The sequence below is a fragment of the Sus scrofa genome, chromosome 3 (genome assembly GCF_054392235.1).
Source record: "Sus scrofa isolate SSC_HxYL_T2T_F1_AM1 chromosome 3, Sscrofa_HxYL_maternal_Yorkshire_Landrace_v2.0, whole genome shotgun sequence".
NCBI classification, from domain to species: Eukaryota; Metazoa; Chordata; class Mammalia; order Artiodactyla; family Suidae; genus Sus; species Sus scrofa.
Window position 1 is genome coordinate 80,598,264 of NC_139385.1, and position 25,652 is coordinate 80,623,915.

Sequence of the window (25,652 nt, forward strand, 5' to 3'; positions counted from 1 at the left end):
AGCTATGTCATTCACCTAGATACTATATTTTTTTTCACTTATTTTGTTAGTTGTAGAATAGAACCATTAAGCCAATACAAACCCCTTTTGTTTAATTAGCAATGTCCTAAGTACTTTTAGGGTTTGATAGTCATAAATATAATAATCACAGATAACACTGAGTACATACTGTGTGCCACGAATTAACTTATTTAATACTTACTCTTTAAGCTAAGTATTTCCATTGTCCCCAATTTCTAGTTGAAGAAATTTTGTCTTAAGGACTCATAGCCAATAAGAGGAAGAGTTAAGATTTGGAACTCAAGTCTGTTTGGATCTAAAGCCTGAACCAAAACCTAGTTCTTCTTTAAAATACCCACTACTATTTTTTTGTCTTTTGTTTTTTTAGGGCCACATCCATGGCTTATGGAAGTTCCCAGGCTAGGGGTTAAATCAGAGCTGTAGCTGCTGGCCTACCCCACAGCCACAGCAATGCCACATCTGAACTGCAGCTTGTAGCAACATCAGATCCTTTAACCCACTGGAGCGGGGCCAGGGACCATCCCCCATTTTCATGGATACTAGTCAGGTTCTTAACCCACTGAGCCACAGTGGGAACTCCCAGTGTAAGTTTTACTGTGATGACTTGTCATGTGGTTCTAAAACTTCCAAGAACACCGAACAAATGAACAATTCCAAATATTGGTATCAGTGTAAGAAAATAAATGACTTATGATTGGGTTTAAAAATCATTTGCAACCAGGTAATTCCAATTTTACCAAAATTGAGGGAAGACCACACTGAGTAGTAGATGATAGATCATTAAAAAAATTTTTGGTATATCTTTATATAATTTTTGTCCTATAACTGAGAATGAATATGACAGTTTGATTGACATCTCATATTCATGAGGAGAGGTTTCTCAGCACTATAATAATAAAAAAAATAGAAATAGGATTGCTACTGAATACCATTCAAGCAGTAATATATTTATTCACACATACATGAACTAATTGAAAAAAGAACCCAGCATGTTCATGCCATTAAGAGATGTATTTCTAATTAAAGATTATGCCTAACACCAATAATTTATCAGGCTCAGTAATATATATGTTGTTTTGATCAATTGCATATAAACAATAATTTTAATAATAATCAATCTAGATTATTCATTACAGCCTATGGTCATAGGAAATTTTTAAACCTTAGAACATGTAAATATTTTTGATGCAGAGAAGTGTGATAAGATGATCAATAAAAGATTGCCAACCTAGGAAGTTCCCATTGTGGCTCAGTGGTAACAAGCCTGACTAGTACCCATGAGGATGAGGGTTTGATCCCTGGCCTCACTCAGTGAGTGGGAGTGGGTTAAGGATCCAGCATTGCCGTGAGCTGTGGTGTAGGTGGTAGGTGGTGTCTTGGATCCTGTGTGGCTGTGGCTGGCATAGGCCAGCAGCTGTAGCCTGAGAACTTCCATATGCCACAGGTGCGACCCTAAAAAAAGCAAAAAAAAAAGATTGCCAACCAAAAAATTGTTACATTATGATTTAACTCTGTGAGAAAAGTGAAATGGAAATATGAGTTTAAGGATAAAAATGAATAATATTTATTTCCATCTGTTAAAAAAGAAAAAGAGCTTGTTCATGTACTTTTTAAATTGAATAATGGTGAGTATCAAATCTCTATGATATTCAGATCCTATTGGATTATGTTTTGAAGACTGGTGTAATAGTTTTGCTTTTAAATATTAATATTTAAAATATGCTGAAAGTGATAAACAGCAAGTTCCTACTGTATGGCACAGGGAACTATATCCAGTCTTCTGGGATAGGCCATAATGGAGAATAATATTTTAAAAAGAGTGTATGTATATGTACACACACAAATATGACTGAGTCACTTTGCTGTACAGCAGATGTTGGCATAATATTGTAAATCAACTATAATTTTTAAAAAGGAAAAATATGCTGAAAGTTTTTTCAAATCTAGATATCAACTTAAAATGTCTAAAGGAGTTTATCATTTTTCCTATTTTTAGGGGATACATGAAAAGAAATGCTCAGAGTCTACCGGTCTATATACCTGTGGCCTCATTTGTTCTTATTTCTTTCTTGAGTAGGCTTATTATCTTCCTATCTAGATTACAAGTTCTCTTTTTTTAAGAACCACATCCCACTTAAATTTTTCCCAGAGATTCATGGAGAAGAGCATGTAAGCAATGTAACATGTTCATGAAGTTTATGTGCATTTTGAAAAAACTGCTCAATTCTGCTCTTTGATCAGGAAAATTTCCTCATCCCAAATATAATTCTTTCCCACCCCACTTGCTATTGTTTCTTGGAATTCCTTCAAATAATGTCACAATTTTCTTTTTTATTGGCTGCACCTGCCCATGTCAAAGTTCCCAGGCCAGGGATGGAACCCACACCATAGCAGTGATCTAAACCACTGCAGTGACATCAGATCCTTAACCCACTTTGCCACAAGAGAACTCCTTAATAGGGTCACAAGTTTTAATTCCACGTTCATTCAAAATGTATTTATTTTTAAGAGTAGTAACATTGATCTAGAGTCAGATTAGATTAGTTTACTTCCTAAGAACAAGACTTTCTGAAGGAGAGTGAGAGGAGTCAGGAGGTTTACATGTTGACTCCTTGACCTGACTTCAGACTAAGCCAAGCATCTCTTTACTGAAGTTATCCCAAGGAGCAGATTACGTAGGACCTTATCAGTTCCAAAATGATCAACCACATCCAAATCCTCTTTTCTGGTAAAATATCACACTTTTTTTTTATAGTCACACTTGCAGCAGCATATGGAGGCTCCATATGGGCCAGAAGTCGAATCAGAGCTGCAATTGAGGCCTGCAGCAAAGTCACAGCAACACCAGATACAAGGCGCATCTGCGACCTACGCCACAGCTCACCGAAACACCAGATCCTTAACCCACTGAGCAAGGCCAGGGATTGAACCCTCATCCTCACAGAGGCAACATTGGGTCCTTAACCCTCTGAGCCAAAAAGGGAACTCTAAAACATCACTCTTGAATAGAGAAGTTCCCAGTGCCTAGATTGACTGAGAAATGGAGATAATATTTAAGAGTGGTGGTCTCCAATTTGCAGACCACCCCAAAGTAAAACTAAGCAGTCACAACTGAACCTGCTTTGGGGTGAGTGAATGAGTTAAAACACTTCCTTCCTGTTTGTAGTAACTCCACATCATCAAAGCCCTTTGGCTGCAGATTTTCCTTCCTCTGGTCTGGGGAAGATTTTCGTGCAGTGCCTACAACATAATAGGCATTCCATAGATGTTGGTCAAATAGATTTTCAGGAAGGGAAAAGTACTCCTGAGGAGTAATTGATAAGAAAATTAGATTGCCAATTCGGAGTTCCCGTCGTGGCACAGTGGTTAATGAATCCAACTAGGAACCATGAGGTTGCGGGTTCAATCCCTGCCCTTGCTCAGTGGGTTAACAATCTGGCGTTGCCATGAGCTGTGGTGTAGGTCGCAGACACAGCTCAGATCCTGAGTTGCTGTGGCTGTGGTGTGGGCCGGTGGCTACAGCTCCAATTAGACCCCTAGCCTGAGAACCTCCATATGCCTTGGGAGCGGCCCAAGAAATGGCAAAAAGGACAAAAAAAAAGAAAAAAAAGAAGATTAGATTGCCAATTAATCTGAAATCTGGGTCACTAAACACTTGCATCTTTGATTCATTCTTCTCTGCAGCAGGTGAAAGGGAACTTTGCTAGGCTGCAGGCCTGTATCTCGGAACTCCGCATATTACAAAGAGAAGGTTGTTTCAGACCACAAGGCACTTCTCTGCAGCTGGCGGTAGAGGATGGGATCCAGCAGTTCAAACAGTACAGCAGGCACGTGACCACAGGTGCAGCTTTGACCTACACTTCCCTGGAGGTAAGAGACGCTGGCCTTGGGACTCTAAGCCATCTTAGCATTTCAGTGCATCTAGATCCTTCATTATTTGTCATCTTTATATTGTTCTCTGCTTGGTTCACATTGAAGATCATGACTAGTTACTCTACAGGGTGCATGAATGACTGAGTTAAAATACATTCAGCCTCTGGTAGTTCCCACGGTGGCTTAGCAGATTAAGGACCTGATGTTTTCTCTGTTAGGATGCGAGTTCAATCCCTGGCCTGGTTCAGTGGGTTAAGGATCCGGCATTGCCATAAACTGTGGTGTATATCACAGATGCAGCCTAGATACAGTGTTACTATGACTGTGGCTATTCAACCCCTAGCCCAGGAACCATATGCCATATAGTGTGGCTACAAAAAGAAAAACAAAAAAAAATTCTGCCTCTGGTAACATCAGGCATCAAACAAATCAGTTTAAAAAATAATTATTCTTTCATCTGCATCCTTATTCATTAATTTAAATTTAAAATGTCTAGGTACAAAAGAGAATTGTATGTATTTAATACTTGCCATCCAGAATTTCAAGTGCAACCTGGATTCAGGTTGAGCAAGGAGACAAATCTACATGGAAGTACTCCTGTAAAAAAAGAGCATGTAGGCTCTCCACTATTTAGTACATACTTAGTCAGTGGAATTTAAGGATTCTTTTTCTTTTGTTTCCTCATGAAATCAAAGCACTTTAAGCAAGAGAGATACTGCCCGTGATTCAAGCAATCTTAAAAAACTAAAACCGGAGTTCCCGTCGTGGCGCAGTGGTTAACGAATCCGACTAGGAACCATGAGGTTGCGGGTTTGGTCCCTGCCCCTGCTCAGTGGGTTAACGATCCGGCGTTGCCGTGAGCTGTGGTGTAGGTTGCAGACTCGGCTCGGATCCCCCGTTGCTGTGGCTCTGGCATAGGCCGGGGGCTACAGCTCCGATTCGACCCCTAGCCTGGGAACCTCCATATGCTGCAGGAGTGGCCCAAGAAATAGCAAAAAAAAAAAAAAAAAAAACTAAAACCCAGGGATGGCTTCTCCCTGGCCCCTTTGTGGGGTAGACTCAGCCTATTTGGAAGGGTCCTGTGATGATCTGTCTCAGCAGACCTCTCCCACCAGAATCTGCCAAATGTAATTGGATTTGCAAGTCACTCTTAAATCCTCTTCTTTGCCCTAAAGACCATGGCCACTACCAGAGATTTCTGTGGTGTTTATCCTCCAGATCTCATCTGTTACATTCTTCGTCTACACAAGGGCAAATAGACACATTGATTCCTTGGTTTATTTCCAGATTACTGTTCTGACTTCACAGCCTGGAAAAGAGGTGGTCAAACAATTAGAGGAAGGATTGAAAGATACAGACCTAGTCAGGGTCAGGAGGCTCCAGGTGGTTGAGATCACAAAGGGAGTCCTAGACTGTGTGGACTCAGCATCCCCTGTAGAAGAGCCCAGCAACGAAGGTAAGGATTAAAGGAAAAGGTTAAAAGAATGGTAAAAATTTTAAGGAGTAGTCTTTTCCAGTCAGGAACATCATTTCCCATGGTCTTTTTAAGTTCTTAAATGAAATGAAGTCAACAGACTTCACTGTGGTTCAGACAGGTATTTCTAGGTATTAGAGTTGAATTTTTCAAATTGCATTTTTTTTTTTTTTTGGTCTTTTCTAGGGCCACACCTGTGGCATATGGAGGTTCCCAGGCTAGTCTAATCGGAGCTGTAACCGCCGGCCTACACTACAGCCGCAGCAATGCCAGATCCGAGCCGCGTGTGTGACTTACACCACAGCTCACGTCAGCGTCAGATCCTTAACCCACTGAGCGAGGCCAGGGATCGAACCCGCAACCTCATGGTTCCTAGTCAGATTCATTAACCACTGAGCCACGAGGGAAACTCAAATTGCATTTTAAATTTCAGAGATGATATATGTAAATGTAAAACCGGAAATATTAGAAGTATAAAAAGTAGGAGTTCCCTGGTGGCCCTAGTGGTTAAAGATTCAGCATTATTACTGCTGTAGCTTGGGTTCGAACCCTGGTTTGGGAACTTCTGTATGCCACAGCCGGAAAAAAAAAAAAAAGGAAAAATTCCTCCTTCCTCTAATCACTTTTAAGAGATGGGGGTGTCCCTCTTAATGTCCCACTAGATAGGGATTCCCGCTTTGGTGCAGCAGGTTAAGAAACCAGCATTGTCTCTGAAGCAGTGTGGGTTCATTCTGGGCTTCCATATGCCATGGGTATGGCCAAAAAAGAAAAAAAAAGCTCCATTTGGTAGATAGGTAGAAAGAAATACTTTACATTTTAATGAGATCATGACATACACAATATTCTATAATCCACTAGATACATAATTTTTTTTACTTTATAGCTGGATCATGGTTTATTTGTTTAATTGCTTACTAATGCATAATTTGGCTTATTACATTTTGCTGTTATAACCAGTGTTGTATGAAGAGACTTAAATGCAGAGCTGGCTTCATAGGCCTATGACTAGTGTGGTTACACAGAGCCCTGCATTCAGAAAGGCCTTATGCTTAGGATTTAATGCTTTTTCGTTACTGTCCTGAAATTCTTAATAATTTTGTCTTTGAATTTGTGTTTTGTAAATGAAGGTTGATAGAACAATGGAGCATTGCCAGTGGATTACAAGTCTTGGTTCATATGTTCCCTGCCTCCCATGTCCTTCCCACCTCCCCAGAATAGGGTCTCAGTCACCAGCTTCCCAGCCCTGAGGTCCCTAGAAAGCCTACCCCCATACAGTGACCACGAGTGCCTAGGTCCCTGCCAATATATTCTCCATAAGTCACCAATAATCCTACACTTCCTAGAAGAACAAATATTCAAATTGAGTCTTAAAAGACAAATGGGAATTAACCAAACAGAGAAAGAGGAAAAGGGACTCAAAAAGGAGACCCAGGGGCAGGAGAAAGCAAGATAAATCAGTTTTCAGAGATGAGCCATGGTTCCTTATGACAGGAGCCTATCAGGCAGAGACAGGAGTGAACCTAGAACGGTAGGCAAGAGTTAGATGAAGAAAAGCCAGAATGGAAGTTCCCCTTGTGGTTTAGTGGTAACAAGCCCAACGAGTATCCAAGAGGACGCGGGTCCAATCCCTGGCCTCAATCAGTAGGTTAAAAATCCAGCCATGAGCTGTGATGCAGGTGGCAAACGTGGCTGGGATCCCGAGCTGCTGTGGCTGTGGTGTAGGCCGGCAGCTGTAGCTCTAATTTGACCCCTACCCTCGGAACTTCCATGTGCCTTGAATGCGGCCCTAAAAGGTAAAAAAGAGAGAGAGAGAGAAAAGAAAGAAAGGAAAGAAGTAAGGAAGAGAAAGAAAGAGCCAAATACGCCCTAAATCCATTTTAAGACATTTGGATTTCATGCTAAAGCAATGGAAACTTAGGTAAATATTTTCATTAGGAAGTCAAGTAGAGATTCTCAAATTATGGCTTTTTAAAAGGGTTTTAACTGGTAGGGGAAAAAAGGATTTTAACTGGTTTTAATTAATCCAACACTCGAGTTGCAGTTCATCCTCTGGCAGTTCTCCCTGGCTGTATTGGCTTATCCTACATCAGCGCATGTGGAGGCGCCCACTCTTCTGATACCATCGTATCCCTTCCTCTTTCAAAATAGATAACCTCACTCTTCCCTTCACCCACTAGGCCAGGGGGTTGGCAACTAAGCATGTGTTTCCCATCGAAATGTGACACACGTGGATCCTTCCAGCATCATGGGCCGCTTGTGTCGTTCTGGCTGGGGAGGGAGGGAAACCAGCCTTGCTATGTGGTGGACGAGCTCTCCCTACTACGCACTCTCTGCTTTTCTCAAGCCTGTCTCCTCACTGACTGTCCTTTCTATCTCCATCCCTCTTCTTTCCTCTGAATTCCTTCCCTTATCCTCTTCCAGCCCAATCCTTTAAGGCCTAATTCAGGTTTGTGACTCCCGTACTGATTATCTCTCCTTGGAAAAACCACATACCTGGTGGTCTGCACCACACAATTTAGTGCTTAATTATGTACCATATAGAATTGTTTACCATTGCTTTATTGTGTGATAATTTTGTCTTCTCACTTAAACTATAAACTACTTGATATCTCTTCTCTCAGCATTAAATGTTAAGCATTAAGCCTTCGGATTATAAATTTGTCTTACTCATTTCTGTGTCCCACTGTTGTAGCAGGTTATCAGTAGCTGTTTGTTGAATGAGTTGATGAGAGTGATACCTGTGGAGCTTGTCCTTGGTCTGCCCGGCATCCCCTGCATCCTCTTTCTCAGTAACACCTCGACTTTCCTGGTCACAGGTGAGGCAATCCTAGTTCTCCAGGCCACCAATCAGAGTCCTGTCCCATGGGTTCTCAAACTGAATCTGTGAGAGAAAGACTCTTTTTATTTCTCTTTGGCCATGGACAGATCAGCCATGGACTGTACATCCTTTTTTCCCTTCAGTGCCTGTACGCAGAAAGTACTGTATCTCTAATGGCACGGAGCTCAGTACTCTCAGGGTACCTGATGCCTTCATTTAGAATGGTTAGAGGCAAGTGTTGTATAGAGGAGCTTTTAATTGCAGGAAGGCAGCTTTCTACCTTGTGCCACTGATAATGATTCTTCTAATAACTTCCTATTTGCTTATAAGTAATACATCATCACATAAATTGCTTGTAATTCCTCCTTGTGAGTTAAGTGTATGTACAATTCAAAACTGAAATCTTCCCAGTTTGCCTGTACTTTCCTCATAGTTAATTCCTTTTTTCCATTAATGTTCTGCTTTATCTGATTCCTTATCAAGCGATTAGTGACAGCAACTACTCTTATTCTCAGAAGGATGAGGGTTCCAAAGTTAGGTTGCCTGAGTTTAAACCCCAGTTCTATTACCTACTAACTGTGTAGTTTTGGAGAGGATACTTAGCCTGTCTAAGCCTTGGTTATTAATTCCTGCCCCATCCAATAGTTACAGGGATTAAATGAGATCATGTATGGTAATTACTTAGTATATAATGTTTAGTGAAAGTTAGCTATTCTTTTTTTTTTTGGCTTTTAACTCAATGAATTTTATTATATTTATAGTTGCACAATGATCATCACACCCCAATTTTACAGCATTTCTATCCCAAACAACTCCCAGCCCATCCCTCCCCCCCCAAACCTGTCTCCTTTGGAAACCATAAGTTTTTCAAACTCTGTGAGTCAGTATCTGTTCTGCAAATAAGTTCAATGTATCCTTTTCTTAGATTGCACATATCAGTCATAGCACATTATGTTTGTGTCTCACAGTATGACTAACTTCACTAACCCATGTTGCTGCAAATGCCATTATTTCATTCTTTTTTATGACTGAATAATATCCCATTGTGTATATATACCACATCTTCTTTATCCATTCCTCTGTCGATGGTTGCTTCCATGTCTTGGCTATTGTATATAGTGCTGCAATGAGCATTGAGGTACATGTATCTTTTCAAGTCATGGTTTTCTCCAGATAGATGCCCAAGAGTGAGAATGCTGGATCATATGGTAATTCTATTTTTAGTTTTTTTGAGGAATCTCCATACTCTTTTCCATAGTGGGTGCACCAGTTTATATTCCCAACAGCAGGGTAAGAGGGTTCCCTTTTCTCCACACCCTCTTCAGCATTTATTGTTTGTAGACTTTTTGATGATGGCCATTCTGGCTGGTGTAAGGTGGTACCTCATAGTAGTTTGATTTGCATTTCTCTAATAATTTGTTATGTTGAACATCTTTTCACGTGGTTTTTTTTGTTGTTGTTTTTTTTTTTTTTTTTTTTTTTTTTTTTTTTTTTTTTTTGGCCATGTGAATATCTTCTTTGGAGAATTGTCTGTTTAGATCTTCCCATTTTTTGATGAGGTTGTTTGGGTTTTTTTGGTATTGAGCTGCAGGAGGTGTTTATAAAATTTGGAGATTAATCCCTTGTCAGATGATTCATTTGCAAATATTTTCTCCCATTCTGTGGGTTGTCTCTTCATTTTGTTTATGGTTTCCTTTGCTGTGCAAAAACTTTTAAGTTTAATTAGGTCCAATTTGTTTATTTTTGTTTTTATCATCATTACTCTAGGAGGTGGATCTGAGAAGAGAGTGCTGTGGTTTATGTCAGAGAGTGTTCAGCCTATGTTTTCTTCTAAAAGTTTTATGGTGTCCAGTCTTATATTTAGGTCTTTAATCCATTTTGAGTTTATTTTTGTGTATGGTGATAAGAAATATTCTAATTTCATTCTTTTACATATAGCTGTCCAGTTTTCCCAGCAGCACTTATTGAAGTGACTGTCTTTTCTCCATTGTATATCCCTGCCTCCTTTGTCAGAGATTAGGTTGACTGTACATGCATGGGTTTAATTCTGGGCTTTCTATCCAGTTCCACTGATCTATATTTCTGTCTTTGTGCCAGTACCATACTGTTTTGATAAGTGTAGCTTTGTAGTATAGTCTGAACTCAGGGAGCCTGATTCCTCCAGCTCCATTTTTCTTTTTCAGCATGGCTTTGGCTCTTCTGGGTCTTTTGTGCTTCCAAACAAACTTTAAAATGTTTTGTTCTAGTTCTGTGAAAAATAGCCATTCTTGTTATTTTTGAAAATTTATGTATATGGATGGTTTATTATGTCTAAGGTTTGAATTTAATGGCTAGGCCCCGAGTAGACTGTAAGTTACCTGAAGATAAGACTGGGTCTTACATATCTTTGTATCGCTCACATATTTTATTCTGCCTGACACATAGTAGATTCCCAATAAATGTTTCTTGAATAAATAAAATGAATGATTGGGAAACAAAAACAAATGAATTGTGAGAGGTGGTGTTCATACTCTCTGACATCAATTCGTATAGTTAGGGACACATCCCAAACACCTGTAGCTTCCCTTTATAGCCCATTCAAACCCTTTTATTTATTTATTTATTGTCCATGCCCATGGCATGTGGAAGATCTGGGGCCAGGGATCAAACCTGAGTCACAGCAGCAAACCAAGCCACTGCAGTGACATCTCTGGAACTTTAACCCACGTACCATTAGAGAACTCCTCAAACACTTCTTGAATCTGTATATAATTTCTTAACCTATGGTAACCATGATCATAAGTTAAATACAAATTGTCTACACTATACTTTTCAAGGAGAGAAACAGGTTACAAGGAAATGATATAACAGATCAATTTTAAAAGGAACTATAAGGCATTCCCGGGTGACTCAGTGGGTTAAAGATCCAACATTGTCACTGCCGTGGCTTGGGTTTGATCCCTGGTCTGGGGACTTATGTATACCTCGTGTGCAACCTAAATAAGTTAATTAATTAATTAAAAGGACTATAAGATTATATCCTTCAAACATTCTAAATTCTACCTTCTTTAGTACAGCCCTACACAATGAGAACTAATCATTACAAAGATAACTTAGAGACTGCAAGGACCAGAATTGCTGAAAAAACGTTAACTTAGAAATTAAAGGGAGGAGTTCCTGTTGTGGCTTGGTGGGTTAAGGACCTGATGTTTTCTTTGTGAGGTTGCAGTTTTGATCCCAGGCCTTGCTCCATAAGTTAAGGATCTGGCATTGCCACAAGCTGCGAGTAGGTTGCAAATGGGCTCAGATCTGGTGTTGCTGTGGCTGTGGCATAGGCCACAGCTCCACATTAGCCCCTGGCCTAGGAATTTCCATATGCTGCATGTGTGGCCATAGAAAGAAAGAAAAGAAGATAGGAAGGGAGGAAAAATAAGAAAGGAAGGAAGGAAAAGTAAGAGATGAGGAAGGAAGGGAGAAAGAAAGAGAGAGAGGGAGGGAGGAAGGAAGGAAGGAGGGAGGGAAGGAAGGAAGGGAGGGAGGGAGGGAAAGGAAAGGAGAGCAGCCAAGATGATAGAGTAGAAAGACTCTCAGCTCACCTCCTTTTGCAAACACACCAAAATCACAACTAACTATGTGCAGAATAACCGTCAATGGAAAAGATTAGAACCTACCTTCTACAACTAAAGACAAAAAGGAAGAACCACAATGAGATGGGTAAGAGGGGCAGACTAGCAATATAATCAAGTCCTATACCCCTGTCCTAGCAACTTACAAACTGTGGAATAATTACATTGCAGAGGTTCTCCCACACGAGCCCGACATCAGTCTCCCCAGCCTGGAGGTCCTGCACCAGAAAGACGAGCCCCAGAGCATTTGGCTTTGAAGGTCATCAGGCCTTAATTTTGGGAATCACAAAGGACTAGGGGAAATAGAGACTTCATTCCTAAAGGGTGCACACAAAATCTCACATGCACCAGGACCCAGGGCAAAAGCAGTAATTTGATAGGAGACTGAGCCACACCCACCTACTGGACTTGGAAAATCTCCTGGAGAAGAGGGGATGGCTGCGGCTCACCTTGGAGACATAGGCACTGGTGGTAGCCATATTTGAGAGATGTTTACTGTGTGAACACTGGTACAGGCAGGTACTATATAGAATCTTCCATCTGGCTCATTAGTGCCAAGACCTGGCCCTACCCAAAGCCTATAGGCAGCAGTGTTGGGATGCCTTGGACCAAACAACTAATTGGATGGGGACACAGCCCCAGTCATCAGGAGGCGGGCTGTCTAAAGACTTCCGGATAACACAGCTGCCTATAGGTACACCTCTAGACACAGCCCTGCCCACTAGAGGGCCAAGACCCAGCTCTACCCACCCGTGGGTAGGCAACAGCTCTGCCCTCTAGGAAGATTGTACTACCCTCTAGACCAGCCTCACTCACTAGAGGGCAGACACTGGACACAAGAAAGCCACAATCCTGCAGCCTGAAGAACCAGCCCACCCACAGCAGGCCAGACTCTACCCTGAGTCCAGCTGAGCTCTGGCCCTACCCACTAGCAGGCCAACACAAGCTTCAGGACATGCCAGACCCCATATCCAACTGGGTGAGGAACCACTCTCCCCAACCTCCATCAGCAGTTTGATACTAGCTCTGGGATCCCTGGACCCTGCAGGGCCTGGCTCTGCCAACCAGTAGTCTGGAACTAACCCCAGGACCTGGCTTCACCCACCACTGGGCAGGTAACAACCCTGGAGTCATCTGCACCCTGAGTCTCCCCGTCAGTAAGCACTAGCCTCAGGGCCCCCTGAGATTCTACAGTCAGCACTTCGTGACCAGGCCCCACTAACCAGTTGGGCCACCAAGCCTAACAAACCACTGACATAGTCAGCCCACCATAACAGAAGAACCCACATCGCCCTCATAGGGGGAATCCCTGGAGCATATAGCTTGGGTGATGAGAGGAGTGTGGGCTGTGGGCATGCACAGGACACCTCCTACAGAAAGCCACTTCTCCAAGGTCAAGAAAAGTAACCAACCTACCACATTCATAAAAATACAAATAGCAACCTAGACAAATTGAGGCAACAGAAGAGTGTGTTCCAAAGGAACAAGATAAAACCCCAGAAGAACTGAGTGAAGAGGAGATAGACAATCTACATGAGAAAGAGTTCAGAGCAATGATTGTAAAGATGATCAAAGAACTCAGGAGAAGAGTGGATGTACAGAGCGAGAAGTTAGGAGTTTTTAACACAGCTAGAAAATATAAAGAACACCCAGAGATGAAGAATACAATAACTGAAAAGAAAAATACACTGGAAGGAATCAATGGTAGACTAAGTGATACAGAGGAATGAGGAATACAGGGTATTGAAATCACTACTGCTGAAAAGAAAAAAAAGAATGAAAAGAAATGAGGAGATGGAGTTCCTGTTGTGGTGCCACAGAAACAAATCCGACTAGGAACCATGAGGTTGTGGGTTTGATCCCTGGCCTCACTCAGTGGGTTAAGGATACAGTGTTGCCATGAGCTGTGGTGCTGGTCGCAGATGCAGCTCAGAACTGGCATTGCTGTGGCTCTGGCCTAGGCCAGCAGCTGTAGCTCCAATTAGACCCCTTGACTGGGAACCTAGGGCGGGTATGGCCCTAAAAAGCAAAACAAAACAAAAAAAAGAAAGAAATGAGAATCAACAGATGATTGGATAAGGAAAATGTGGTATATATATATACAATGAAATACTACTAAGCCATAAAAAAGAATGAAATAATGTCATTTGCAACAACATGCATGGAACTAGAGACTCTCATACTGAGTGAAGCAAGTCAGAAAGAGAAAGACAAATACTGTATGATATCACTTATATTTGGAATCTAATATACAGCACAAGTGAACCCTTCCACAGAAAAGAAAATCATGGACTTGGAGAATAGACTTGTGGTTGTCAAGGGGGAGGGGGAGGGAGTGGAATGGATTGGGAGCTTGGGGTTAACAGATGCAGACTATTGCCTGTGGACTGGATAAGCAATGAGATCCTGCTGTGTAGCACGGGGAAATATGTCTAGTCACTTATGATGGAGCATGGTAATGTGAGAAAAAGAATGTATGTATGTATGTGTAACTGGGTCACCATGCTGTACAGTAGGGAAAAAAATAATGTATTGGGGAAATTTTTTAAAATTTTAAAAATAAAAAATAAAATAAACTACAAAAAAAAGAAAGAAATGAGAGTTTAAGAGACATCTGGGACAACATCAAGCCCACTAATATTTGCATTACAGGGGTCCCAGAAGGAAGAGAGAGAGAGAATGGAACCAAGAACATATTTGAAAAGATAATAGCTGAGAACTTCCCTAATCTGGGAAAGGAAACAGTCAACCAAGTCATGGAAGCACAGAGTCTAATATAGGATTAACCCAAAGAGGAACACACCAAGACACATTGCAACTGACAAAAATTAAAAGACAAAAATTAAATACAGAGAATATTAAAAGCAACAAGGAAAAAGCAAATAATAAACAACATATAAGGAAACTCCCACAGTACTATCAGCTGATTTTTCAGCAGAAACTCTTTACGCCTAAAGGGAATGGCATGATATACTTAAAGTGAGAAAAGGGAAAACCTACAACAAAGAATATTCAGAAAGATTTGCCTTCAAAAAATAAGAATGAGACATGGATGCCCAATTACCACTTTGATTCAACATACTTGTCCTAGTCTAGTAAGAGAAGAAAAATACTAAAAGGTGTGAAGATTGGAAAGAAAGAAACAAAACTATCTTTATTTGAGACATATTTGATTGGCTACATTAATAACCAAAAGATTCTATGGAAAAATTTATTATAATTAATAAGGGTTTAACAAGGGGGCTGGATATAAGATGAAGATAGAAAAGTCAGTAGCATTTCTCTATAATTAGAAACAAATTCTTAGACTTCCACTTTTAAAAGAAATACCTTTCACAATAGTTTTTTGAAAGTAAAGTATTTAGGAGTTCCCATTGTTGCTCAGAGGTTTGCTAATCTGACCAGTATCCATGAGGAAGTGGGTTCGATCCCTGGTCTTGCTCAGTAGGTTAAGGATCTGGTGTTGCCAGGAGCTGTGGTGTAGGTCACAGGCACAGCTTGGCTCCTGCATTGCTGTGGCTGTGGTGTAGGCCAGCAGCTGCAGCTCTGATTTGACCCCTAGACTGGGAACTTCCATATGCCACAGGTACAGCCCTAAAAGGCAAAAACAACATAAATAAATTAATTTAAATTAATAAGAAGTATTTAGAAATAAATTTTAAGAAAAGATTTATAGAATAGTTATGAGAAATGTTTAAAATTTAACTGATGCAGGAGCAGTTTCCTGGTTGCTGGTGGTTAAGGATCCAGCATAGCAACTGTGGCTCAGGTCACTTCTGTGGTGTGGATTTGATCCCTGGCCCAGGAACTTCTATATACCACGGGCACAGCCAAAAAACACACAACTTAACTGATGCACCTTGAAGATATAATTAGTGGAATATGTTGATAGAAACATTCAACTTTATAAGGATTCATTTCTCTCCAAATTGATCTGTCAATGCAATTCCAATCAAAATACTATCAGAGTTTTTGATGAACTTGACAAACTGATCCTAATATATGTATTAGAGATGGTAAAGCCAAAGTTTTGCTTTGTCTGATATTAAGATTATTATAAGGCTATTCTAATTAAGAAAGTGTTGAATTGACACAGGGATAGACAAATTGTCCATTCTAGGACAGATGAAGGAACCCAGAAACAGTCAGCTACATTATGTAAGTGATATGTCACTGAGTTGGCATGGCAAAGCAGTGGGAAAAGAACGGATCTAATCATTAAATCATACTGGAACTGTTGTTATTCCACATAGGAAAAAATGCAATTTGATCCCTACTGCATGTCATTTACAATAATATATTTTAAATGGATTAAAGACCTGGAGTTCCCGTCTTGGCTCAGTGGTTAATGAATCCAGCTGGGAACCATGGGGTTGTGGGTTCGATCCCTGGCCTTGCTAAGTGGGTTAAGCATCCGGCGTTGCCGTGAGCTGTGGTGTAGATTGCAGACACGGCTCAGATCCCACGTTGCTGTGGCTCTGGTGTAGGCCGGTGGCTACAGCTCCGATTGGACCCTAGCCTGGGAATCTCCATATGCCGCAGGAGCAGCCGAAGAAATGGCAAAAAGGATGAAAAACAAACAAACAAAAAGACTTAAATATGGGAATTTCTCACTGTGGCACAGGGGGTTAAAGATCCCCTGTTGTCTTTGTGGCAGTGTGGGTTTGATCCCTGGCCCAGCACAGTGGGTTAAGGAACTGGCATTGCTGCAGCTCTGGTATAAGTTGTAGCTGTGGCTCTGATTCAGTCCCTAGTTCAGGAACTTCCTTATGCCATGGGTGCAGCCAAAAAAAAAAAAAAAAAAAAAAGACTTAAATATGAAAGTTAAAACTTTAGAACTTTTACAATAAAATATAGGAGAAAATTTTATCACTAAATGTAGAGAGGAAAAGGAATAAAGTTTGCTAACCACAAAATTGAATGTTGATAAATGTAGGGCGTTCCCGTTGTGGTGCAATGGAAACGAATCCAACTAGTGTCCACGAGGATGTGGGTTTCATTCCTGGCCTTGCTCAGTGGGTCAAAGAAAGGATCTGGCGTTGCTGTGAACTGTGGTGTAGGTCACAAAGGAGGTTCGGATCCTGTGTTGCTCTGGCTGTGGCATAGGCTGGCAGCTGCAGCTCCGATTTGACCCCTAGCCTAGGAACTTCTGTATGCCACAGGTGCAGCCCTAAAAAGGGGGAAAAAAAAAAGTTGATAAGTGTAATTACTTCAAGATTAAGAATTTCTGTTCATCAAAAGACACAGTGAAGAAAGTGATGAAAAATCATAACTATATTTACAAGTCATATGACTAATAAGGAGTTGGTATCCAGAATAAGGAATGCCTAAAACTCAATTAAGAAAAAAAGACAACCTAGTTTTTAAATAAACAAAAGATCTGAACAGAATTTCATAGATGAGGACGTCTTATGGTAAATAACCATAAGAAAAATTCTCACCCTCATTAGTAATCAAGGAATTTCAAATTAAAACAATGATATCCCATTTTATGCCCACTAGTTTGCAAAAAATTGTCTCACTATGGTGTTGACAGTGCAAAGCATGGAAACTCCTGTTTACTGACAGAAAGAATGCAGTTGGTTCACAATCTGTCATTTTGTTGCAAAGTAACATACACAATACCCTACAGCCCAACAGTTCCAGTCCTAGGAGAAAGTCTCCAGAAAAACTTTCACAAATATGCACTTGAAGACATGTACAAGAATGTGAATGTTGACCTTATTCAAAAAGCCTAAAATTAGATGGACTACTCAAATGTCCATTGAATGAGGTATGAATAAATATAACAAAATATATTCACAAAGTGGAATACCATAGAGTTATGAAAAAGAATGAACCACAGCTACAACCGACAATGTAATTGAATCTTTTCAACATTGAGAAAAAGCAGATAACCAAGGATATATACAATAAGATACCACTTTATAAAATCCAAGCAAAACTGAAATAATAGTGTTTGTTTAAAGTAATAAAACTAGTTTTAAAGGGAAATGAATGATTTTTTTAAATTCAGTGTATCAGGATTTTCCTTGGAGAAGATCAGGGCAAAGCATGTAGCGTTGATGATCCACATCTTAAGTTGAATAAAGGATTTGGCGTGTTCATTTTGCTGTTATGTTTCATAGCTTGCATATGCTGCATGTGTTCATTTGTATATAATAAAAATTTTATAATAGCTTTCCAAAGAATGGCCAAGTGATAAATATGCCAAAACTAAAACGACCTCTGTGATCAATGCACTTTGGCATCCAGAGGGCATCTGTCCAGGTTGACAGCGATCTGCACTCATTGGGTATGTTAGTCTTTCAGCCAGTTACAAATCATCCTAATGATGCTGTCAACTAGCCTCCATCTCTTAGCCTTGTACACAAGGATATCGGGTTCCCTTTCTAAGTGCTCACAAACCATCTGTTTAATATTTCCTCCAAGTCTTTGCCAGGGATCGATGTCAAGCTCTTTTGGAAAGGTATTTTATCCATATGTGTTCTCAGGAAACACCAAATGTTAACAACCCAAACATAGAAGATAAAGATTCATTGCTTCCTAAAGGATTCCAGAAAAAAAAAAAAAAGCAAAAACAAAAAGCTTTTCTATGATTCTTGTCTCAGTGCAATTGTCAGACTCCACTTATTGATTTTTTTTTCCCCTTTCAGTGTTTTCAAAAATAGACCAGAAAACGCAGCTCTTGGTTGAGTTTGTCTTTGAAAACTGCATTAATGTCGTTTCCCTGTGGCAGTAAGACTAAATTAGAACCACGATTTTGTTTACTACCTGAAGATTTTTAACAGAGAGCAACATTTATTTTATTAACAGAGACATGGCCTCAGAAAAATGATAACTCTTCCCTTTTTTGAAAATTGAATTAAAGAATTTTTCAGTGTTCAATAGAAAATCTAAAGTTATTTGAAAATTAGGTCTTCTGAATTTTTTCTTCACCTCTTTTGAGGAATAATTTGCATACTGTAAGTTGCATTCAAAGTGTACAATTCAATGAGTTTCGACAGTTGTATATACCCTCAGATCATCACCACCATCAAGACACAGAACCTTTCCATCAACCCTGAAAGATTCCTCCTGCCCCTTTACATGCCATCCCTCCCTCCATGCTTGGCATGTACCACGATCTGCTTTTTGTCTGTAGATTGGTTTGCATTTTATATAAACAGGATCATATAAATGGTATATATTTCTTCTGCATCTGACTTTTTTCATTTAGATATTGAGATTCATGCATATTGTTTATATCAAGTCATTTTTAGTTTCTTTTATTTCTGAGGAGTATTGTATGGTATGAATATGCCACATATTGTTTAACCATTCTTCTGTTAATAGATGTTTCAGTTTCCAGTTTTCCGCTGTCACATGACTAAAGTTGCTACAAGTATATGTACACAAATCTTTCTATAGACATAAGTTTTTATTTCTGGTGGTTCTTAAGTGTGTTTATGGTTAATCTTTTCCCATCCACTTACTTTCAACCCATTTGTGTCTTTCTACTTAAAGTGTATCTCTTATAGACAGCATATAACTGGGTCTTGGTTTTTATCCGCTATGCTAATCTCTGCTTTTTTTTTTTTTTTGATTGTATGCCCCATTAACATTTACCATAGTATTGATATTGTTGGATTTAGGTCTATCATTTTATTTTTTTTGTTTGTTTGTCCTCTCTGGTTTTTGTTCATCTTTCCCCTGCTTTCCTGCTTCCTTTGGATTATTAAACATTTCTAGAATGCTATTTTGTCTATTGTCCTTTAACTATATTTCCTTGCATTATTTTTAGTGACTTCTCTAGGGATTACATTATACATTCTTAACTTTTCAAAATCTACTTAGACGGCAGGGGCCAATGGCACAATGGATAATTGCCTACAGATTAGAAGATTCAGGAGTTCCCGTCGTGGCTCAGTGGTTAACGAATCCGACTAGGAACCATGAGGTTGAGGGTTTGATCCCTGGCCTTGCTCAATGGGTTAACGATCCGGCGTTGCCGTGAGCTGTGGTGTAGGTTGCAGACGAGGCTCAGATCCCTTGTTGCTGTGGCTCTGGCACAGGCCGGTGGCTATAGCTCTGATTCGACCCCTAGCCTGGGAACCTCCATATGCCACAGGAGCGGCCCAAGAAATGGCAGAAAAGACAGAAACAAAAAAACGAAAACAAATTAGAAGATTCAAAGTCATAAGAGTCAATATTGTAAATCTCAAGATTATAATAATTCACATAAAATACGGAAATCTTGTAGGGATTAAAATATATATTTTAATTTGTTTATAGCCCACTTAGAATTAATGTAGTACCATATCATGTAAAATATACACTTTGGAACTATGTAGATCCATTAATCCTCCCCCCCCACACACACACAGAACACATACACATTGTCTTTTTATTGTAGTTGTCATGTGTATTACATCTGCATTATAAACTTCACAAGGCAATATTATAAATTTTTGCTTTAAACAAACATTTGTATTTTAAAGAAACTAAGAGAAAAATAGTGTTTTATATTTACTACTTCCAGTGTTCTTCATTCATTTCTAAAGATCCAACTTTCCCTTGGCTATCATTTCCTTCAAGTCAGAGGACTCTAGTATTTCTTGTAGCATGGTTCTGGTAATGACAAATTTTCTTAACAGTTATTTATCTGAAAATGTATATTTCACTTACTTTTTGAAAAAAATTATCAGAGTTCCCATCATGGCTCAGTGGTTAACAAACCCAACTAGTACCCATGAGGTTGCAGGTTTGATCCCTGGCCCTGCTCAGTAGGTCAAGGATCTGGCATTGTCACGAGCTGTGGTTTAGGTCGCAGATACAGCTCGGATCCCGTGTTCCTGTGGCTGTGGTGTAGGCCGGCAGCTATAGCTTGGATTCAACCCCTAGCCTGGGAATCACCATATGCCATGAGTATGGCCCTAAAAAGCAAAAAAAAAAAAAAAAAAAAACTTGAGATATGTTGATTTACGATGTTATATTAATTTCAGCTATACAGCAAATATTTCATCCTTTAAGGGTATTTTTCTTATATATAGACTTAGGGATTGACAAGAATTCTTTTTCCTTTCAGCACATTACAGATGTTGCTCCACTGCCTTCCATGGTTGTTCAGTAAAAGTCACAGTCCTTAAATCACTTTCCCCTTTATGTAAAGGATCCTTTTTGTGGCTGCTTTCAAGAATTTTCTCTTTACGTTGGTTTTTCAGCAGCTTTACAATGATGTGACTAGGCACAGATTTCTTGTTTGGGAGTTCACTGAGCTTCTTTAATCTGTAAATTTATATCCTTAACCTAATTTGGGAAAGCTTCTGCCTTTATTAAAATATTTTTTTCTGTCTCATTCCCTCTCTCCACTCCTCTGGGACGGCAATTCCCCACATGTTAAACCTTTTGAAACTCTTCCACAGTTCCCCCAACTCTCTATAGTTTTCTGTTTGTTTTATTTTGTCCAAACTTTTTTCTTTCTCTTCTTCAGATTAGATTATCGCTATTGATCTACCTTCAAATTCACTGACTCATCTCTGATTTCCATTTTGCTATTAAGCCCACATGGTGAAGTTTTTGTTCAGATGCTATAGTTTTCAGTTCTAAACTTTCCATTTGGTACTTTTTAATATTTTCTATTTCTCTGTTGATGCTTCCTATCTTTTCATTCATTATGGACATATTTTCCATTCCTTATTGAGCATGATTTTAATTATGCTCCTTTAAAGTCCTGGTCTAGGAGTTCCCTGGTGGTTCAGTGGGTTAAAGATCCAGCACTGTCACTGCTGTGGCACGGGTTTGATCTCTGCTCCTCCCCCCAAAAAAAGACCTTGTCTGATAACTCTAACATCTTTGTCATCGTGAGGTTTACAACTGTTGATTGTATTTTCCTCTGAAACTGGGACATATCTTCCGATTCTTTGTGTGCCAAAAATATTTGGATTGTATTTTGTGAATATTATGTTCTATAGACTCTTGAATCTGTTATATTATTTTGAAAAGTGTTTGTTTTAGCAGACAGTTAACTTTGTTAGACTCAAACTACATTTCATGGCCTGAAGTAGACCTCTCACTCAAATCTCAGCTCTGCTTTTTCCGATTTTTTTTTTTTTTTTTTTTTTTTTTTTTTTTTTTTTTGCTACACCGAGGCATGTGGAAGTTCACAGGCCAGAGATCAAAATCCACCACAGCAGTAACCAGAGCTACAGCAGCGACAATGCCAGGTCCTTAACCCACTGAGCCACCAGGGAACCCCCTATAAGATTATTTTTTCCAGTTCTGTTTTGTTTTGGGGGGGGTTGTCTTTTTGTCTTTTCCAGAGCCATACCCATGGCATATGGAGGTTCCCAGGCTAGGAGTCCAATCAGAGCTGTAGCCCCCAGCCTACACCACAGCCACAGCAACGCAGGATCCAAGCCGCGTCTGCAACCTACACCACAGCTCATGGCAACACTGGATCCTTAACCCACTGAGCAAGGCCAGGGATGGAACCTGCAACCTCATCATTCCTAGTCAGATTTGTTAACCACTGAGCCACAATGGGAACTCCCAGTTCTGTTTTGTAATCCTCAACTGTGAGCTGCTTTCAATTTATCCCACTTAGGGTCAGCTTAGGTGCCTGGATAGAGTTGTTTTGGTTTTTTGCTTGTTTGTTTGCTTTTTAGGGCCATACCTGTGGCATATGGAAGTTCCCACACTAGGGGTTGAATTGGAGCTGCAGCTGCCAGCATACATCACAGCCACAGCAACGCAGGATCTGAGCTGTGTCTGCAACCTATGCCACAGCTCATGCAACACCGGATCCTTGACCCACTGAGCGAGTCCAGGGATCAAACTTGCATCCTCATGGATACTAGTTGGATTCTTGTCTGCTGCACCACAGTGGAACTCCTTTTAGTGGTACTTTTAAGTGTTACATTATATATACATACTTATCACAGTATACTGGCGTCAGTATTTTACCATTTTTAATGAGGTATCGAAAACTTAATTTCCTTTAAGTCCTTTGACCTTCCCCTCTTTATAATGTAAACCACCGAGCCACAACTTGAACTCCCTCAAAAATATTTTTAAGTGGTCCTCGGAATTCCCTGGTGGCCCAACAGGTTAAGGATTGGCATTGTCACTGTTGTGGCTCAGATTCAAACCCTGGCCTGGGAACCTCTGCATGCCACAGGTGTGGCCAAAAAAGTAAAAACATATTTATATAAAATATATGTCCTTAAACATATAAAAATATGCTAGACCTCACCCATGATTATAGAAATGAAAACTAAGACTATACAGACATTCCATTTCCCACCTTTAAATTGGCAAATGTTAAAAAATATGACAATGCCTTCTATTGGTGAGGCTACCTTTCCATTCATTGCGGGTAGAATGCACAATGGTACGCTTTTGGAGGGGAATTTAGCAGTTCTAACAAAACTACTTAGGCATTTTATTTTATTTTATTTTATTTTATTTATTTATTTATTTATTTTTGGCCACAGTGGGCTGCAGCTTGACCTGGGATCTCACTTCGGGCCACACGGGTGAAAGTGCCAAGTCCTAACCACTAGACCACCAGGGAACTCGCCTTATGCATTTGCTTTTGACTCACCACTCTCACTTCTAAGAACACAATACCCTGAAGATACACCTCCAATAATATAAAAATGCATACAAATATACAGGATCACAAAGCTTGATATACAGTATAGTCTATCTAGATTTTTGTTGTTGTTGTTTAGGGTATGTTTTAGGACTTTCTTTAGTTCTGTGTCTTTTTTTTATTCTTTTTTTTTTTTTAGCATTTCCTTACTCTACCTAGCTTCCCAGTAAGTCTTAGATTCTTTCTTGGTTTCTCCTACTTTTGTTTTCACCTCGGAATAGATCTTTCTCTCAGCTCACTTGGGCATTAAGGAGGCAAAATTCCTCAGCCTAGTTCTCAGGGCCACAACAAATTTAATGCCTTCCTAGCCCTACTTCCTTCTTTTCCTAAATAACCGTTTCCCTGCTCTTCTCCTCGCCCACCACAGTGCCTACGAATACCAATCTGCTTTTCTAATTTGCGCTGCAATTTATCTTTTGTTTATAGCATATGTAAATTAGTTTGTGCAAAAAAAGACTTTTTTTTAAAAAAAGACGACTTTTAAAATACCTTCTAAGTCTAGTGTTTCCCAAGTCAAACTATGCTCTAGATTTTAGTATATCTCAATCTAGCAATGGACCCCTTTTGCATGTGGGTTGTATTTCTTTTTTTTTTTTTAGTAAAATGAAAATAGAGCTAATTGAGACCCAGAGACAATTTTTTTTTTTTTTTTTTTTTTTTTTTTGGTCCCCGTGGCATATGGAGGTTTCTAGGCTAGCTGTCTAATCAGAGCTGTAGCCGCCAGCCTATGCCACAACCACAGCAATGTGGGATCTGAGCCACATCTGCAACCTACACACACAGCTCACGGCAACGCCGGATCGTTAACCCATGAGCAAGGGCAGGGACCGAACCCGCAACCTCATGGTTCCTAGAGATTCCTTTCCGCTGCACCAAGATAGGAACTCCTAAAATATATTTTTTTTACAACTTGAGTCATATACTTTATTGAAGAGAAAAATGGCACCAAAAAAAGAGGAAGGAAAGAAACGGCACTGGCATTTAGTAACCAAAATGTTCTTGAGTGGACATCTGTCTGGGAGGCAGCTTTCTGATCTCTCAGCCCTTATATTTGACTTGATTGATGCTTCAAAGTCTGCAAAGTACTTTCAGGTGTCATCATTTTATACTCAAATGACCCCCTGAGCCCTAAATATTATCATCATTCCCACCTCACAGATGGAGAAATCGATCTTAGAGAGATAAGTGACTAGTCTCAAGTCACATAGAAGTGAGCAGCAGATTGGCTAGGATTAGTTTATTCCATGCTATGCAGCGTTCACTGAGCTCCTGTTTTATTCCAGACACTGTGCTAGTGCTGGGCGTGCAGAGGTGGATAGGATGCTACTTCTGGCATCCACAGGCATCCACACACCCTTCCCTAATCAGGACCCTCTTTACAGCACCTACAGGATCTCAGGTCTACATGGGCTGGCCAAGCAGGGCCAGCCAGGCATCTCAAAGCAGGATTGGATGGAAGAGAATATTGTCAGCTCCTTGTCATGGGATGTGGCTCCTGTGGCTCCAAATGTGTGGCCTCTTCCAAGGGAAGTCGAATCACAGGCTTCTGTCTCCTTAGAAACACACAGGCCTGAGAAAGCAATCCTGAACAGATTATTCTCCCAGCCAAGTAAATTGCTCTGGAAACTTCTTTCCTAATTCATCTGCTCACTAAGGGCTGAAATGTTACATTTAAAATCAGTTTAGGGGAGTTCCCGTCGTGGCGCAGTGGTTAACGAATCCGACTAGGAACCATGAGGTTGCAGGTTCGGTCCCTGCCCTTGCTCAGTGGGTTAATGATCCGGCGTTGCCGTGAGCTGTGGTGTAGGTTGCAGACGCGGCTCGGATCCCATGTTGCTGTGGCTCTGGCGTAGGCCAGTGGCTACAGCTCCAATTAGACCCCTAGCCTGGGAAGCTCCATGTGCCTCGGGAGCTGCCCAAGAAATAGCAAAAAGACAAAAAAAGAAAAAAAAAATCAGTTTAGGATAAGAGTTCCCGTTGTGGCTCAGTGGTTAACAAATCCAACTAGGAACCATGAGGTTGCAGGTTCAATCCCTGGCCTTGCTCAGTGGGTTAAGGATCCATCGTTGCCGTAAGCTGTAGTGTAGGTTGCAGACGCGGCTTGGATCCCACGTTGCTGTGGCTGTGGTGTAGGGTGGCAGCTACAGCTCCGATTAGACCCCTAGCCTGGGAACCTCCATGTGCCGAGGGTGCAGCCCTAGAAAAAGGCAAAAAAAAAAAAAAAGT

General features: G+C 40.3%; 1 protein-coding gene across 4 annotated transcripts in view; it reads left to right on the top strand.

The window, feature by feature from the left end:
* Positions 1-25,652, top strand: part of M1AP (meiosis 1 associated protein) — an 82,233-nt gene that overhangs the window by 17,260 nt on the left and 39,321 nt on the right. For all 4 annotated transcript variants that reach the window (XM_085018857.1, XM_085018858.1, XM_085018856.1 and 1 more), the window contains exons 3-4: positions 3,706-3,891; positions 5,182-5,350. In XM_085018857.1, the coding sequence (XP_084874983.1) occupies positions 3,706-3,891; positions 5,182-5,350 (355 nt within the window). The remainder of the gene's footprint in view (positions 1-3,705; positions 3,892-5,181; positions 5,351-25,652) is intronic.